At 62.2% G+C, this 14,977-nt stretch overlaps 4 protein-coding genes across 10 annotated transcripts; 3 read left to right on the forward strand and 1 right to left on the reverse strand.

Moving 5' to 3' along the window:
* Nucleotides 1-3: 3 nt before the first annotated feature.
* On the forward strand, nt 4-3,062 carry MAX (MYC associated factor X). Its single transcript, XM_036383652.2, is given in 7 exon segments — nt 4-129; nt 131-178; nt 181-246; nt 425-451; nt 1,494-1,601; nt 1,811-1,934; nt 2,246-3,062. Coding segments are annotated over 7 exon segments (669 nt in total). The 5' UTR covers nt 4-18; the 3' UTR covers nt 2,431-3,062.
* Nucleotides 3,049-7,952, reverse strand: FNTB (farnesyltransferase, CAAX box, beta). The gene is given in 14 exon segments (XM_036383649.2): nt 3,049-3,518; nt 4,015-4,129; nt 4,215-4,326; nt 4,420-4,552; nt 4,635-4,764; nt 4,840-4,926; nt 5,555-5,638; nt 5,712-5,858; nt 6,145-6,236; nt 6,466-6,538; nt 6,695-6,759; nt 7,662-7,834; nt 7,837-7,907; nt 7,909-7,952. Coding segments are annotated over 14 exon segments (1,437 nt in total). The 3' UTR covers nt 3,049-3,407.
* Nucleotides 7,953-9,080: 1,128 nt separating this feature from the next.
* Nucleotides 9,081-13,848, forward strand: RAB15 (RAB15, member RAS oncogene family). 6 transcript variants are annotated; one of them, XM_054515146.1, is made up of 8 exons: nt 9,081-9,429; nt 10,691-10,751; nt 10,894-10,954; nt 11,043-11,120; nt 11,197-11,286; nt 12,154-12,219; nt 12,336-12,540; nt 13,737-13,848. In XM_054515146.1, exons 1-7 carry the CDS (start codon nt 9,306-9,308, stop codon nt 12,489-12,491), a joined length of 636 nt encoding a protein of 211 aa, XP_054371121.1. In that variant the 5' UTR covers nt 9,081-9,305; the 3' UTR covers nt 12,492-12,540; nt 13,737-13,848. The 6 variants fall into 6 exon arrangements, with proteins under 6 accessions (XP_054371121.1, XP_036239546.1, XP_036239547.1 ...); XM_036383653.2 differs by lacking the exon at nt 13,737-13,848 and having other exon boundaries at nt 12,336-12,766; XM_036383654.2 differs by lacking the exons at nt 9,081-9,429; nt 13,737-13,848 and adding an exon at nt 9,482-10,093 and having other exon boundaries at nt 12,336-12,766.
* On the forward strand, nt 12,868-14,548 carry GPX2 (glutathione peroxidase 2). Of its 2 annotated transcripts, XM_036383657.1 has the most exons (3): nt 12,868-13,506; nt 13,737-13,907; nt 13,986-14,548. In XM_036383657.1, the coding sequence occupies exons 1-3, from the start codon at nt 13,465-13,467 to the stop codon at nt 14,334-14,336; spliced, it is 564 nt and encodes a 187-aa protein (XP_036239550.1). In that variant the 5' UTR covers nt 12,868-13,464; the 3' UTR covers nt 14,337-14,548. The 2 variants fall into 2 exon arrangements, with proteins under 2 accessions (XP_036239550.1, XP_036239549.1); XM_036383656.1 differs by having other exon boundaries at nt 12,868-13,907.
* The last annotated feature ends 429 nt before the right edge of the window (nt 14,549-14,977 follow it).

Raw genomic sequence — 14,977 nt, forward strand, 5'->3', positions numbered from 1 at the left:
CACGCGCTGCCCCGCGCGATGGACGCCGGGAGTTGTAGTCCCCGCCACGTGGAAGACGCCTCCATCTCCCCACTCAAACCACAACTCCCGCGACCGTCCGCGTCGCCCGGCGCCATCATTGCCCCCCCCCCGCCGACTTCCGCGCATGCGCGGTGCGGGCTGTTGTTGTGGCGGCGCGGCCCGGCCCGCGGCTTCACCCGGGCGGGAGCGATGAGCGACAACGATGACATCGAGGTGGAGAGCGACGTGAGTTGGGCCCCCAACCCCGAGACAATCCCTGGGATAACCCCCCGTGGCTCTTCCCTACTTTAGGAGCTCTGAGAATGTGGTAATGTTTGGTTTGTGTGTGTTCTTCCTTCATATGGCGGCGCCCCCCCCCACCATCTTCTTCCTCTTCCTCCTCGCCCGGGTCGGGGCTCCTCAGGAGGAGCAGCCGAGGTTTCAGTCCGCGGTAGGTCGCTGGGGGCCGCCCCGCGGCACCCCCGGGATCGGGAGCACGTGGGCGGGGGTGTGAGGGGGGCGGGATTTGGGGAGGGGGTGACATGGAAGGGGACTGGGGGAATGGGGATCCTGGGGGAGAGGGTGGTGTTGGGCGTGTCCTGTGGGGGTGAAGGGGGACATCAGTGGGATTGGGGGTGCTGACGGGGGCACCAGTGGGGTTGGGGGTCTTTTTTAGACGAACACACCTTTGGAGTTGGGGTCTTCTGGGGGGGCTATGACATGGAGAGGGATCTGTGCGGATGGGGGTCCTGGGGGAGAAACCTGGGCTTGGGGGGTGTCCTGTGGGGATGGCATTCTTGGAATGAGGGAACACCAGTAGGGCTGGGGGGCTTTTGGGGGAGGAGGGTTGGGCTTGGGGAGGTGACACCTCTGGCTGGGTGGTCTTATTTGGGTTGGGGGCTGTGACACAGAAGGGGATCCATGGAGTCATGTCTTTTGGGGGGGCAGCTGGGTTTGGGGGTGTCCTGTGGGGCTGGGGGTCCTATGGTGAGGACACACCAGTGAGGCTTGGGGTTGTGTGGAAGACGATCCGGGGCTCTTTAGGGGAGGGGAAGTGGGAGGCTTTCTGGGGGAAAATGGGGGTGTTGGGGAGGCGTTACGTGTGGGGCCGAGTCATTTAGGGGGGTGGGGCTACGTTTGGGGGGCACAGGGGGAACAACACCAGGGGTTGACAGAGGGCATGAGGGGGGTTGTGCCTGGTTGGTTGGGGGGCAGGGGTGGAGGTGACATGGGGAGGAGGTGACAGTGTTCCAGGGGGAAAGTGCTGTACCCCCCGCCCCGGGGCCCGGAGCTGCCCCGGCAGCAGGAAGATGGGGAAACCGAAAGCACCGGGAGACGCCTCCTTCCCACGCCCTCACGGCCCAGCCGGAGGCGTCACAGCCACGGAGCTGCCCTGGAGGCTCAGCTGAGCTCCCACAACGATTCCCAGAGGGAATTTTAGGGGTGCAGGTGGTGGCCTCCTCCCGGTGCCATCCCTATCCCCCCCATCCCAGGCCGACAAACGGGCTCATCACAACGCGCTGGAGCGCAAGCGCAGGGACCACATCAAGGATAGCTTCCACAGCCTGCGGGACTCCGTGCCCTCGCTCCAAGGAGAGAAGGTGAGTTTATGGAGCGTGCTGGGGGCACGGACAGCACCCACCCATGGTCCAGGCTTCTCAATTTGGGACGATCCCGAGGCTGTCTTGTGCCACGAGAGTCCCCAGTAAGGACCAGAGCCAGGGTGGGATGATGAGACAGGTAAAATTCCAGTTTTCCCCCCTGGACTAGGTCTTTATCTTGCCTCTGGCTTTTCCCACTATTGCAACAGGCATCCCGGGCCCAAATCCTGGACAAAGCCACAGAGTACATCCAGTACATGCGCCGGAAAAACCACACACACCAGCAGGACATTGACGACCTCAAGCGGCAGAATGCGCTGCTGGAGCAGCAAGGTGGTAGCTGAGATCTGGCTGGAGATGGGGTCTGGCAGGTTCTGAGATCCAGGAGCTGGGGCCTGGCAGGAGATATGGTCCATCAGAATCTAGGATCTGGTGGGAGCTGAGATCCACTGGGAGTTGGGATCTGGTGGGAGCTGAGGTCTGGCAGGACCAGAGTTTGGCAAGATCCAGAATTCAGTGGGAGCTGGGGTCTGGAAGGATCTGGGGTCCGGAAGAGTTTGGGATCCAGGGGGAGCTGGGGCCTGTCGGGAGCTGGGCTGCAGGCAGGGCCAGGCCTGGGGGTGACACAGTGCCGTCCCTCACAGTGCGTGCGCTGGAGAAGGCCCGAGCCAGCGCTCAGCTCCAGGCCAGCTATCCTGCGGACAACAGCCTCTACACCAACCCCAAGGGCAGTGCCATCTCCGCCTTCGACGGCGGCTCCGACTCCAGCTCTGACTCGGAGCCCGACGAGCCGCAGAACAGGAAGAAGCTGCGCATGGAGGCCAGTTAGGCCCCTCCGCCACCCCCCGGCCCGCGGCAGGACTCGCTCCCTCCGCTCCTAGAAGCTCTTGGACTGCAGCTTCCCAGCCCTCCCCGGCCCCTTCCCTGCTCCCACCGTGCCGGCCCCGGGGGGAGCCGGCCAGGCCGAGCAGAAAGACTTGGGGGCGTCAGGGAGACTCCCCCGCCAACTCCCCTCCGCTAGCGATCCCCCTCCCCTTCCCTCCTGGTTTTATAGGAGCATTTCTATTTATACCCGGGGACCAGTGCAGTCCAGAACGGGGAGGAGCCAGGCAGCCCCCCCCCCAAAAAAGGAGCAAGCACTGGGGGGGGATCTCCCTATTTATTTTCTCCGTGTGCAACTCCACCTGCCCGAGTCGGCGGAGCACAGAGCCAGGCTTAGGGGCTCCTTCCCCACTCCTCCTCCTCCTCCTTCCCTCCCTTGACCCTTCCCAACCTCCGTGTCATTTTCCGAACTCCAGTGGCCCGTCCCTGCCCCGTAGGTGCCCCTCTTCCCCCCGTTTTGATGCCATTCCATGGATCTAAGGTATGTTGTACATACTGCCCAGAGTTGTCTTGCAAGTTAAGGCTTCCCTTTACTATAAGACTATAAATAATAAACAAAAAAAGCCAAAATTCCACTTATTTTATCCTCCCCCGTGGTTACCATTTGTTCTTGGAATGGGGGAAGTTGGTGCCACCGGATCCAGACGTGGCATCACCTCCTGCCCCGCATCCCCGGGGCCACCAGCACACGGCGGGTGTGACTTCTGGTTTATTGATGCCAAAAAGCTCTGCCAGAGCCTGTGTCCCACCTGGGCTCTGGCCAGGATGGCAGCAGGACACCCGGCCTGGAGCAGGCTGGATTTTGGTATTGCTAGCACCCTGAGCACCGTGCTCTGCCTGGCCAGGCTGCCGTGGGGATGGGATGGGATGGGCTGTGCCGCTCGCTCCTGGGGCTTGGCACCCCGAGCCAGCAGCAGGACTCCCCTACTGGGCAGCAGATGCTGGATCCAGGCTGGGCACAGGATACTGCAGGAAGTGCATCACCGCCCTCGCCACCTTCTCCGGGGCAATGTTGTAGACAGGGTGCGTGGCCTGCTGTGGGAGAGAGAGGGATGGAGGAATGTTAATCATGGAGTCCTGGAATGGTTTGGGTGGGAAGGCACCTTAAGGATCACCTAGTCCAGCCCACTGTGCACAGGGAATCTCTACCATCCCAGGTTGCTCCAAGCCTAGTCCAACCCAGCCTTGGACACTTCCAGAGACGGGGCAGCCAAAGCTTCTCTGGGCAGCCTGTGCCAAGGCCTCAGCACCCTCACAGGGAAGAATACCTTGCCCATATCCCATCTGAAAATCCCCTTTTCTGGTTTGGAGCCATTCCCCCTTGTCCTATCACTCCAAGCCCTTGTCCAAAGCCTGACTCAAGCTCCCTTGAAGCTCTTTAGGCCCTTGAAGCAGCTCTAAGTTCTCCCTGAAGCCTCCTTTTCTCCATGCTGAACCCCAACTCTTTTCACTGCCATTGGATCTGCCTTTCTCAGTGCTGTGGAGCGCGGGAAGCTCATCCCTGCCCTCCCCAGCAATGCCTAGTACTTACCAGGCAATTCTCAGGGATACCCAGGACCACCTCATTGTGGAGATCTCCACTTCCGAAGTGCTGTGCTATGGCCAACCCACTCAGGCAGTAGCAGGTGTGGTAGAAATCCCGGGATCTGCATGCAAAGAGATACTGGAATGCTGAGGGGGCATCGAGGCATCCCTGGTGCCAGGCAGCCCCGTGTTTCCCCCCACACTCACTTTCCTGGCTTATCCAGCAGCCCGCCAGCTGGGCACTGGCAGCACAGGAGAATGTATTCCTGCAGTGCCAGCTGGTCAAACATCCAGTGTGCCATGCTCAGCGCTGGATCGCCTGGAAGGGAAATCCCAGAGGAGAAACACCACAGAAGGTGTCAAATCCCTCCAGATGCCGTTCTGGGGACAGAGGAAGCCTGTGGCAACTCACCCCTGGCATGGAGTGCCCGATGGAGCAGGGGCAGGAGCCCAGCTTGCCAAAAGGAGTAGCACCCATCCACCAGCTTGTTGCAGCGGCCCTGGAATCCGCCCTCGAAGCGCATCTGCCGCCCGGTCACCCAGTGCTGCGGGGCAATGGGAACCAGTGTGGGACCAAAGCTCCCCAGCAGGATGAGAGCCCCAGTATCCTGGAGAGCGGTCACTCACCAGCAGGCTCCGGAGGTTCAGCAGATGTTCCTGCTTGAGGATGACCAGTGCGGCCACGCCACAGAAAGTGTAGCCACCATGTGCCTCCATGCCCGGCACGCCGCCAATCCCACCCTCCCAGTTCTGGCACCTGTGGGAGCAGAGTCAGGGCAGCAGGAACGCCAGGAATGTCATCTCCCGTCCCCCACCTGTCCCCAGATCTCACCTGGCAATCCACTCGGCCGTCCCAGCGAAGAGTGCTGGTGTCAGGATATTGGTCAGTGAGGCCACTGAGGCGGCGCAGTAGGCGCTCCTGCAGGAAAAGGGTGCCCAGAGATTCAGGAGGTGAGTGCTCAGGGATATGGCACTGGAACCCCAAAGTGGCACCAGCTCCCTAAAATTACACTGGCTCCCCAAAATGGCACAAAGTGCCTGATCTAGGCACTGGCTCCCTGCGACAGCACCCTGCCATGGCAGTAGCTCGTGTCACTGGTCCCCTGCCATGGCACCAACACCCCAAAATAGCATTGGCTCCCCAAAACTACACCTCCCCATGGCACTGGCTCCCCACCACGGTACCACCTCCCCGAACAGCACTGGTTCTCCAGTGTGGCACCAGCCACTCCCCAAAACACCACCAGCCCCCCAAAACACAACTAGGTCCACAAAACTGCACCCTGCCATGGCACTGGCTCTTCAGAATGGCATTTGCTCCCCAGAAGTAGCACTGACTGCCCAAAACTGTACCCCAAATTAGCAGTGGCTCCCCACCATAGCACCAGCTCCCCAAAATTTTACTGGCTCCCAAACATCACCAGCTCCCAGCACTGAATCCCCAGAATGGCACCAGCTCCCCACCACAGCACCTGCTTCCAGCACTGGCTCTCCAAAATGCCCAGGCCCTCCCTCCAAAACAGCCTCCCCATGCAGCCCTCACCCACCTGACATCCACCTCTCCACCCACGTGCATGAGGAAGGAGCCATCCGGCTGCTTCAGTGAGTACAGGTATTCCAAGAGCTTCTTCCTGCAGGAGCCAGGGGCTGTGAGAGGGGGGACACGCAGCCCAGCTCCCACCCAGCTCCTCCCGGCCCCCAGACCTGTCGATGATGCCGAAGGCCTCCTCGGTGCCGATGATGCAGAGCGCATTGACGGCGGCGTAGGTGGGGGCAAGGTGGGGGTGCTGGCCGGGACCCCCCCCAAATCCACCCTGGGGGCTCTGGCACCGCCTCAGGAATTGGCAGACACTGCGAGAAGGTGGGGAAGGGGCTCAGCGTCACCTGTGTCACCCCGCTGGGGCGATGCATCCCCTCCCGGCCTCGTGAATGCCCCCCAAGGTCGAAGCCGGGGGTGTCACCCTCCCATCTCCGTCGTCACGAGGAAGCCGCCGGAAGAATGGGCGGCATTGACGGTGGCAGGGAGACAAAGCACTCCTTTGCTCTGGGGACAGCGGGAGGTGGCACCTCCGGAGTCACGCGGGCGGCCAGCAGCGGCAGTGGCCATGGTGGGGTCCCCCCAGCTCTCCCCACTCACTCAGAGGCCACCGAATCGGGAATGGGCTCATCCAGCAGCTCCAGGCTGTGCAGGATCCAGTAGCAGAGCCAGGGGCGGCTGGCATCCAGACACTGCAGGGACAGAGGGGACAGTCAGGGAATGGCACCAGACATGGCAGGAGCAAGGAGACAGCCAGGAAGCCCCCAGAGCATCGCTGGGATGAGCGTGGGCACACAGGGAATGCTGTGTCCACCCTGGGGCTGGCAAACCCCCGGCAACAAACAGCGCTGGTGACAGCCCCAGGGCAAGGGGAGCACCCCAGGCAGTGGCTCCAGGTGGCACATCCAGCATTCCCGGTACCTCATAGGCTTCAGTGAGCTGCCGGAGACCCCTCTTCAGGTAATGGAAGTGCTTCTCCCGCTGCAGGACGTACCTGGAATACAGAGAGGACAGGATGAGCAGGCAGGGTGGCCTGAAAAAGCAGGGGGACAGTGGCAGGAGGGGCAGAATCCTCCTGCAGCACCCACTGGGGTCAATCGGTCTTTTGGGATGGGAGTTATTTATGGTTATTGGGAGTTTTGATACTCACTGTGAGGAGTGATGGTTTGTCTTGTAGGCATCATAGACCTCCTGCACGATGTCCTCCACCTTGGACTAGTCAGGAAAAATGGGAATAAAGACTATGGTGAGCTCTGGGAAGAGGCTTTGCATGTCCCAAACATGATCCCCACTGAACCCTGCAACTCCTACCCCATCCCAGGGGTCTATCTGATTCACAGCCCCATCTCACCCAGTAAAACCAAACTAAGAATTCCCAGGAGCTTTGTGCCCCAAATTATGCCAGAATCCAGCACCATCCTGTGCTGCTTTACAAATCCAGCTTGAGTTTGGTTCAGCTCAAGACTGTCATACAAAACACTCTCCTCCTGCTCACGCTGGGATAACTGGGGACTTGGACACTCTAAGCCACGGTAATCCTCAAGGAAATACCCCGGGATCAGCCTCAGGGGTGAGGAGGGGCCACACGGGGACCTGCATTCATGGCACTGTGTCTTGCCAGAGAACAATTGAGCAAGAACCCCATGGATTGGGAAACCCGGAGTCACTTTTTACCCCGTCCCAGCACCCAGGGGAGCTGCCAGGGGCTGGGTCAGGATAGTGGGATGGAGGGGAGAGTCTGGCTGTCCCAGAACTCCTCACCCTCCCGCAGCTGGTGCTGGGGAACGTGTCCCGCGGAAGCTGCCGTGGCTGGCGGGTGGCAGGCACCGCCGGGCCCCCCAAAACACTGGTCACTGCTGCGCTGTTGTCACAGCGGGTGTGGGGACAGTAGTGTCGTGGGGATACTGGGATCGGGATCATTCAATCCCATGGCACCCCTGAATCCCGTCCCAGAGCAGCCTAAAGCCCATTCCATGGCACCCCAAAGCCTAGCCCCACGGCAGCCCGGCACCCTAAACCCCATTCCATGGCAGCCCAAAGCCCAGCCCCATGGCTGCCCGGCACCCCACACCCCACCGCCCCGGCACCCCTCGCCCCACAGCGCAGCCCCCCAGCACCTGCTCGGCGGAGGTGCAGGTCCGCAGCCCATCGTCCCGCAGCCGCCGCCGCCCGCCGGAGCCGGGGGCCGCTCCCGCCATGCTGCGGCCGCGGGGGCAGCGGGCGACGGCGGCCGGGAGGGGACGCGCGGCCGCGCTCCTGGCCCCGCCCCACCACACACGGCCCCGCCCCTCCCCGGATGGCCACGCCTCTTATGTCTTGGGCACGCCCAGCCCCGGCGCGCGTGCGCAGAGAAGCCACTCCGGGGCCGCTGCGTCATCGTGATGTGACGTCATTTATTGCATCATCATATAACCCACGGGTTGGGTTGATAACAACCTTAAAACGCATCCAGTTCCACCCTGTGCCGTGAGCAGAGACACCTTCTACCAGACCAGGTTGCTCCAAGCCTTGTCCAGCCTGGCCTTGGACACTTCCAGGGATGGGGCAGCCACAGCTTCTCTGGGAAATCCACTCCAGTGCCTCAGCACCCTCACTGTAAAGAATTTCTTCCTAATATCCAATCTACACCTCCCCTTTTCCATTTTGGAGACATTTCCCCTTGTCCTGTCACTCCATGGCCTCATCCCAAGTCCCTCTCCACCTCTCTTGGAGCCCCTGTAGGAACTGGAAAGGGCTCTAACTCTCGCTGGAGCCTTCTTTTCTCCATGCCAAGCAATCCCAGCTCTCCCAGCCTGTTCTTAGCCCTTGGAGGATTTCTGTGGCCTCCTCTGAACATGCTCCAGCAGCTCCCTGTCCTTCTGGTGACAAGGACCCCAGGGCTGGACACAGTGCTCCATGTGGGGTTTCACCTGAGTGGGACAGAGGAGGACAATCCCCCCTCACCCTGTTGCCCATGCTGCCAGCAACACAGCCCAGGACATGGGTGGCTTTCCAGGGCTGCCAGCACACCTTGTCAGGTCATATCCAGCCTCTCATCTCCCCCAGATTCCTCTCATCTGGGCTGCTCCTCATCCCACCACCTGCATCCTGCACTTATATTGGGAGTTGTCCTGACCCATGTGCCAGCCCTGTCCTTTGCCTTGTTTACTCTCACAAGTTCCCACGGGAACCTTGTCCCTGGACAGAAAAACCTGGACAACGCACCCTTGTCCAGGTCCTGCTGGGTGCCATCCCATCCCTCCTAAGTGTCAGCAGTCCCTCTGGTGCAGCTCTGTGTCACCGCAGTGTCCCCTGCTGCGCCCCTTTGTCCAGTTCTCAATGCCCCCAGAGCAATCCCGGGTACATCCCTGGTGCTCCCAGAGTCCCCAGAGTCGCCGCTGCTCCCCCTGGTACATCCCCTGTCCCCCACCTCCGGTTTTCCAGAGCATCCCCAACAAATCCTACGGTGCATTCCTGGCTCCATCCCCCCGTTCTCCCCAGCTCTCCTCCCAGTCCATCCCCCGCGTCGCCGCCCAATTCCCCACAGCATCTCCCGGTGTATCCCGGGTGTCCCCTCCCCGCTCCCCACAGCATCCCCCGGTCCATCCCCGGTGTCGCCCCCCTCGTTTCCCCTCCCGGTGCCCCCTCCCGCCGCCGCCGCTCCCGCCCCGCCCCGCCCCGGTGCATCCCCCGGTGCCAGCCCGGCCCGGCGCGGCGGCGGCGCAGCTCGCGGCCCCGGAGCGGCCCCGGTGTGGCGGCGGCGGCGGCGGCCCGGGCCCGCCATGGCCAAGCAGTACGACGTGCTGTTCCGGTTGCTGCTGCTCGGGGACTCGGGCGTGGGCAAGACCTGCCTGCTCTGCCGGTTCACCGACAACCAGTTCCACCCCGCCCACATCTCCACCATCGGTACCGGCACCGGCAGCGCACGGCGGCCGCGGCGGCGGGAGCGGGGAAACGGGGAACCGGGAGCATCGGGGAAGCGGGAGCAGTGGGGAGGCACAGCACCGGGGAAACGGGAGCATCGGGGAACCGGGCAACCGGGAAGACTGGGAGCCGCAGCACCGTGGAAACGGATATGCCGGGGAAACGGGGAGCCGCGGCACCGGGGAAACGTGAAACCGGGAGCATCAAGGAATCGGGAGCAATGGGGAGGCGCAGCACCGGGTAACCGGGAGCACTGGGAGCCGCATTACCGGGGAAAAGGGAAAACGGGGAACTGGGGAGCCGTGGGCACCAAGAAACCGTGAGTACTGGAGAGCCAACCGCAGCACCGGGGAAATGGGAAAAAGGGCAACGGGGGAGCGGGAAAACCGTGGGAAGTGGAGAACCGGGAGACGCAGCAACCGAGAAATGGGAATCCAGGGAACAGGAAAACCGTGGGCATCGGGGAACCGGGACTGCCGAGGAACTGCCGGGAAACCACGGGATCGGGGAAACGGGAAACCAGGGCACCAGGGAGTCGTGGGAACCGGGGCACCGGGGAGTGGTGGGCACGGGAAAACCGGGGGCACCAGGAAAGTGTTAACCGTGGGCACTGGAGAGCTGCAACACTAGGAACATGGGGAAACAGGTAACCAGAGAGCGGGAAAACCGGGCACTGGGGAGAGGGAAAACTGTGGGCACCGGGGAACCAGGAGCATCGAGAGATGCAGCACCGGGGAACCGGGAAGTAACGGGCATCGGGAAACGGTAAAACTGTGGGCATCCACAAGCCGGGTGCAGCATAGGGAAACTGGGAAATCGGGGGCTCTGGAGTGCCGCGGCTCCAGGGAACCGAGAGCATCAGGGAGCCAGTTCCCTGGAGCATCAGGGAGCCAGGAAATCCTGGCTATGGGAGAACCAGGAGGACCAGGCACCTCTGGCACAGGGGAACCGGGAGCAGCATGCAGCCGGGAAGTGAGAGCATTGGGAAGCCACAGCACCGAGAAGCCGTAGCGCTGGGGAACTGGGAGAACTGGACAGCCACAGCACCAGGGAACTGGGAGCACCGGGATCAGCACCTGGCACCGAGGCCTCCTGCAAGGCCAGGCACTGGGTGCGGGGATCAGCACCAGGCCATGTTGGGGCATGGGGTGGGTCAGGAGGGAGGAGGGGACCAGAGGGCCCCCAGTGTCAGCATCTCCTGGAAAGGGAAACACCAGGACACCACACCCCATTCCAATCCCAGGTGTCGATTTCAAGATGAAGACCATCGAGGTGGATGGGATCAAGGTGCGGATACAGATCTGGTGAGTGGCAGCACTGGAACCTGGGGGCAAGAGAGAAGTAATTCTGGGGGTTCTGAGTCCTGCTCCCCCCACCCAAGCTAAGGGCTGAGCCCTGCCATACTCATGCCATGGGTGGTGGCACTGACCCGCTGTCGCTGGGCAGGGACACAGCTGGCCAGGAGCGGTACCAGACCATCACCAAGCAGTACTACCGGCGGGCTCAGGTATGGGGGCTCCCCATCCTGCTACACAGGAGAGGGGAAACTGAGGCACAATTTTGGGGTGTCAACAGCCGCCCCCCACCCCCTGCAGGGCATTTTCCTGGTGTACGACATCAGCAGCGAGCGCTCCTACCAGCACATCGTGAAGTGGGCCAGCGACGTGGATGAGGTGGGGGTTCTTGAGGGGAGGTCTGGGGGTTCCCCAGCCATGTGTTGGGGGGTCCTTACACTGTTCCCCCACCCAGTACGCACCCGATGGCGTCCAGAAAATCCTCATCGGGAACAAGGCAGACGAGGAGCACAAGAGGCAAGTGCCCAAAGAGCAAGGGCTGCAGGTGAGCGGGGGCTGCTGTGTGCCCCCCCCAGGGGGCAGGACCCCTCCTGCACCCCCAGCATGGCCAGCCTCTCCCTGAGCCCCCCCCCCGGCACTTGGGACCCCGACAGCCCTCCTGCAGCCCTACCTCTATCTGGGACCCCCAAGCCTCCCCAGTCCCTCCCAGCATGACCAGGGACCCCCCATCCTCTTGCAGTCTGTACCCAGCTCCCTCAGTGTCCGGGTACCCTCTTTCCCGCCATCTCTGCAGTGGTTGTGCACCCCCAAGGCTCCCTCTTCCCCACTTGCAAAATGTTCAAAGACCCCTAACCTCTTCCTGCACCTCCAGCAAGGTCTCCTGTGCCCCTGAAGCACACAGTGACCTCCTTGGTGTCCCCCTTGGGACCTCTTGACCCCCAAAGCACCCAGTGCACCTCCCTACAATCCCAGCATGGCCAGACCCTCCACAAGCCCCCCCTGCATTCCACATAGGCCCCAACAGCCCTCCTGCAGCCCAACCCATATCCAGGGATCCCCCCCAAACATCCCTACCTGTATCCAGTGACCCCTCACGTTCCTGCAGTTTGAACCCAGGGACCACTGACCTCCCCCAGCAGCTCCAGAGCATCCAGGAAACCCCTTTACTGCCCAGTGCTACCCCAGGGTGTCCAACAATCCCCAATTCCTCCCAGTATCCCTCTCAGTGACCTCTGAACCCCAAAGCATCCAGCACCCCAACCCAGGTGTGCCCCTATGCCAGCCCCCCCGTAGCTCTCCTGTCTGTCCGTGCCCGGCTGTTCACATTCCAGAGAGGGGGGCAGGGGTATTGAATCCCCCCTCCTCCCAAATCATGCTACCCCCCCTCCCTGCCAAACCCCTGGTGCTGCAGCTGGCCAGGGAATACGGGATGGATTTCTACGAGACCAGTGCCTGCAGCAACCTCAACATCAAGGAGGTATGAGGAGACTGGGGCAGGGGGGTTCTGAGGGGGTTGGGGCTGGCCTGGGGGGCCTGGAGAGGTCAGGGGGTCTTGGAGAGGTCCCCCAGGTTCACCCCACCCCTCTCCCGCAGTCCTTCACACGGCTGACGGAGCTGGTGCTGCAGGCGCACCGCAAGGAGCTGGATGAGCTGCGGGGGCTGCCCCGCGCCCCCACCCTGGCTCGGCTGGAGGAGGACGAGCAGCAGCCCCTGGGGAGCGAGGACACCCCCAAAACCTGCTGGTGTTGAAGGCTGGGACCCCCCGACCCCTCCTCCCCAGGCTGTGTCAGGGGGCATGGTAGGGGCAGGATTGAGGCAGCCCCCACAGAGTGGGGAGCGACATGGGACACCCCCAGGGACAGGGAACGTGGCAAGGGGGGCCCCCCCATCCTGGCACCTGTGCCCTCCTCAGCTCGCGGGTAGGGTGGGGGCTGTCCAGGCACTGTGTGCCCACCCTGTGCCACCCCATGCCCGTGGGACCCCCGGTTTTACACAGTGGTTTGCAGAATAAAGGTGATGCTGGAGGGGCTGGTGGTCTGTGTGCTCCAGGGGGGCTGTGGGCATGATGCCATGGCAGCAGGCACAGCCTGGGCATGGACACTCGAGTGGTGATCAATAATTGAGGGTGATCTGGGGCTGCCAGCATGGTGTCCCCTTTCCAGGCTGGTCACAGGGACATGGGGCATGATGCCCATGGAGTGCCATGGCCACCACCACAGCCTGCCAGGCTACCAGCTCTGCCCCAGCTGTGGGAACAGGGCCGGAAAACTTGGTGGCAGCACTGGGATGAGCCAGCAGCAGGATGGTGATGGGCTGGGATGGGTGGTTACTGGGATGATGGTGGGCACTAAGATAGCGGAACCTACTGGGATCTAGGTGGACACCAGGATGCTGCCAGGTGCTCGGATGGGCACCACAGGACCATGCTAGGCACCACAGCAGATAGGCCCAAGGGTGGAGCTGGTACTGGGACCAGTGGGCCCCAGGACTAGTGGGCACTGGGATGGGCAGCACAGGAGGCCCCAGAGGTGATGCCATGGCAGCACCAGGCAAGGAGGAGTACTGGGACACTTGTCCCCTCCTCCTCTGCCCCACAGAGCCCCAGCTCCCAGATTCCTGTAATTCCCTGACTCCCATTATTCCCCAACTCTCACTGCCATTCCCAACCCTCGGGAACATGCCATGCTAGGCTGGGAGCATCCCACACCCCGCAGGCAGCAGGATGAGCAGCCGCAGCATGCCGTGCCATGAATTATTGAGGCAGGTAGAGCATCGCCTTGGCCCCGTGCCACCTTCCTACTTCCATGGGTGGGACGGGCAGCTCAGGTTTCTCCTGAGCTGCGGCGGGGCCTGGAGACCTTTGGACCATGACGTGAGCACCGGGAAGCCCTTAAGAGGCGGCGCAGGGCACGGGGCACAAGCAGCCGCACGCCTGCAGCCATGACCATCCCCATCGCCAAGTCCTTCTATGACCTGAGCGCCACCTCCTTGCAGGGGGAGAAAGTGGATTTTGGTGTTTTCCGGGGCCGCGTGGTCCTGATCGAGAACGTGGCTTCGCTCTGAGGCACCACGGTGCGGGATTACACCCAGCTCAACCAGCTCCAAGCCCGCTACCCCCGGCGGCTGGTCGTGCTGGGCTTCCCCTGTAACCAGTTTGGATACCAGGTAAGTCCTATGGGCCACGAGGCAGGGGGCGAGGAGCTGGGAAACACAGGGCTCTGGATTTCTCCTTCCCCGCCACAGGAGAACGGCACCAACGAGGAGATCCTCAACACCCTGAAGCACGTGCGGCCCGGGGGTGGCTTCGAGCCCAACTTCACCCTGTTCCAGAAGTGCCAGGTGAACGGCAGTGACACCCATCCCGTGTTCGCCTACCTCAAGGCTCACCTGCCCGCACCGGCCGACGAGCCCGCACATCTGATGGCCGAGCCCCGCTTTGTCGTCTGGAGCCCTGTGCGGCGCTCCGACATCTCCTGGAATTTTGAGAAGTTCCTGGTGGGGCCTGAGGGGGAACCGTTCCGGCGCTACAGCCCCCGTGTGCCCACAGCCCAGCTGGAGCCCGACATCCAGCGTCTCCTCAAGCTGGCCAAGTAATCCTAGCTCCAGTGTGATCCTGGCTCTGGTGTGATCCTGGCTCTGGTGTGATCCTGGCTCTGGTGTCACCCCGGGGTGGCCTCAGCTCTCCGCAGAGTGACAGCCCCCTCTGAAACCTCCACGGGGAGGGGGCTTGATGGGGGCAGAGGGTTGGAGCCGCTGGGGTGGCGTGGGCTGGTGGCAATAAATGAGCCGCAGGGAGCGTGCCTGGATCCACGTGGTTTTTGGGAGTGTAAATGGATCCGTGAGGTTTTTGGAAACATGTGGTTTTTAGGGGGAACGGGAAGGAGGATACAGTCCTGAAAGGCCAGATCCAGGAAATGGAGGCTCAGGGATAGGTGGGTGCCAGGCTGGCTGCACCCAGTTCCCCATGGGTGTTGCTGGGGCCGGGTGCCAAGAGCAACACTTCACCCACCCCAGGGCAGTGATTTCCCACACCCAGCTCCTTCCTGCCTCAGGAATAGGGAATTCCCAGCAGGGCAGGGCCAGGTTCCAAACCCCAGGGCAGGGCGAAGTGACCCCAAAGCAACTCTGTGGGAAGGGAAAATGATCCAAGTCCTTTCTCTGCAGGGTTTAGGAGAGCACTGGAAAGTGCAGTTCTCCACTGCACTCTCCAGTGCTGGGAAGGGCCAAGGAGGAAT

Source organism: Molothrus ater, chromosome 6, assembly GCF_012460135.2.
Source record: "Molothrus ater isolate BHLD 08-10-18 breed brown headed cowbird chromosome 6, BPBGC_Mater_1.1, whole genome shotgun sequence".
Lineage (NCBI taxonomy): Eukaryota > Metazoa > Chordata > Aves > Passeriformes > Icteridae > Molothrus > Molothrus ater.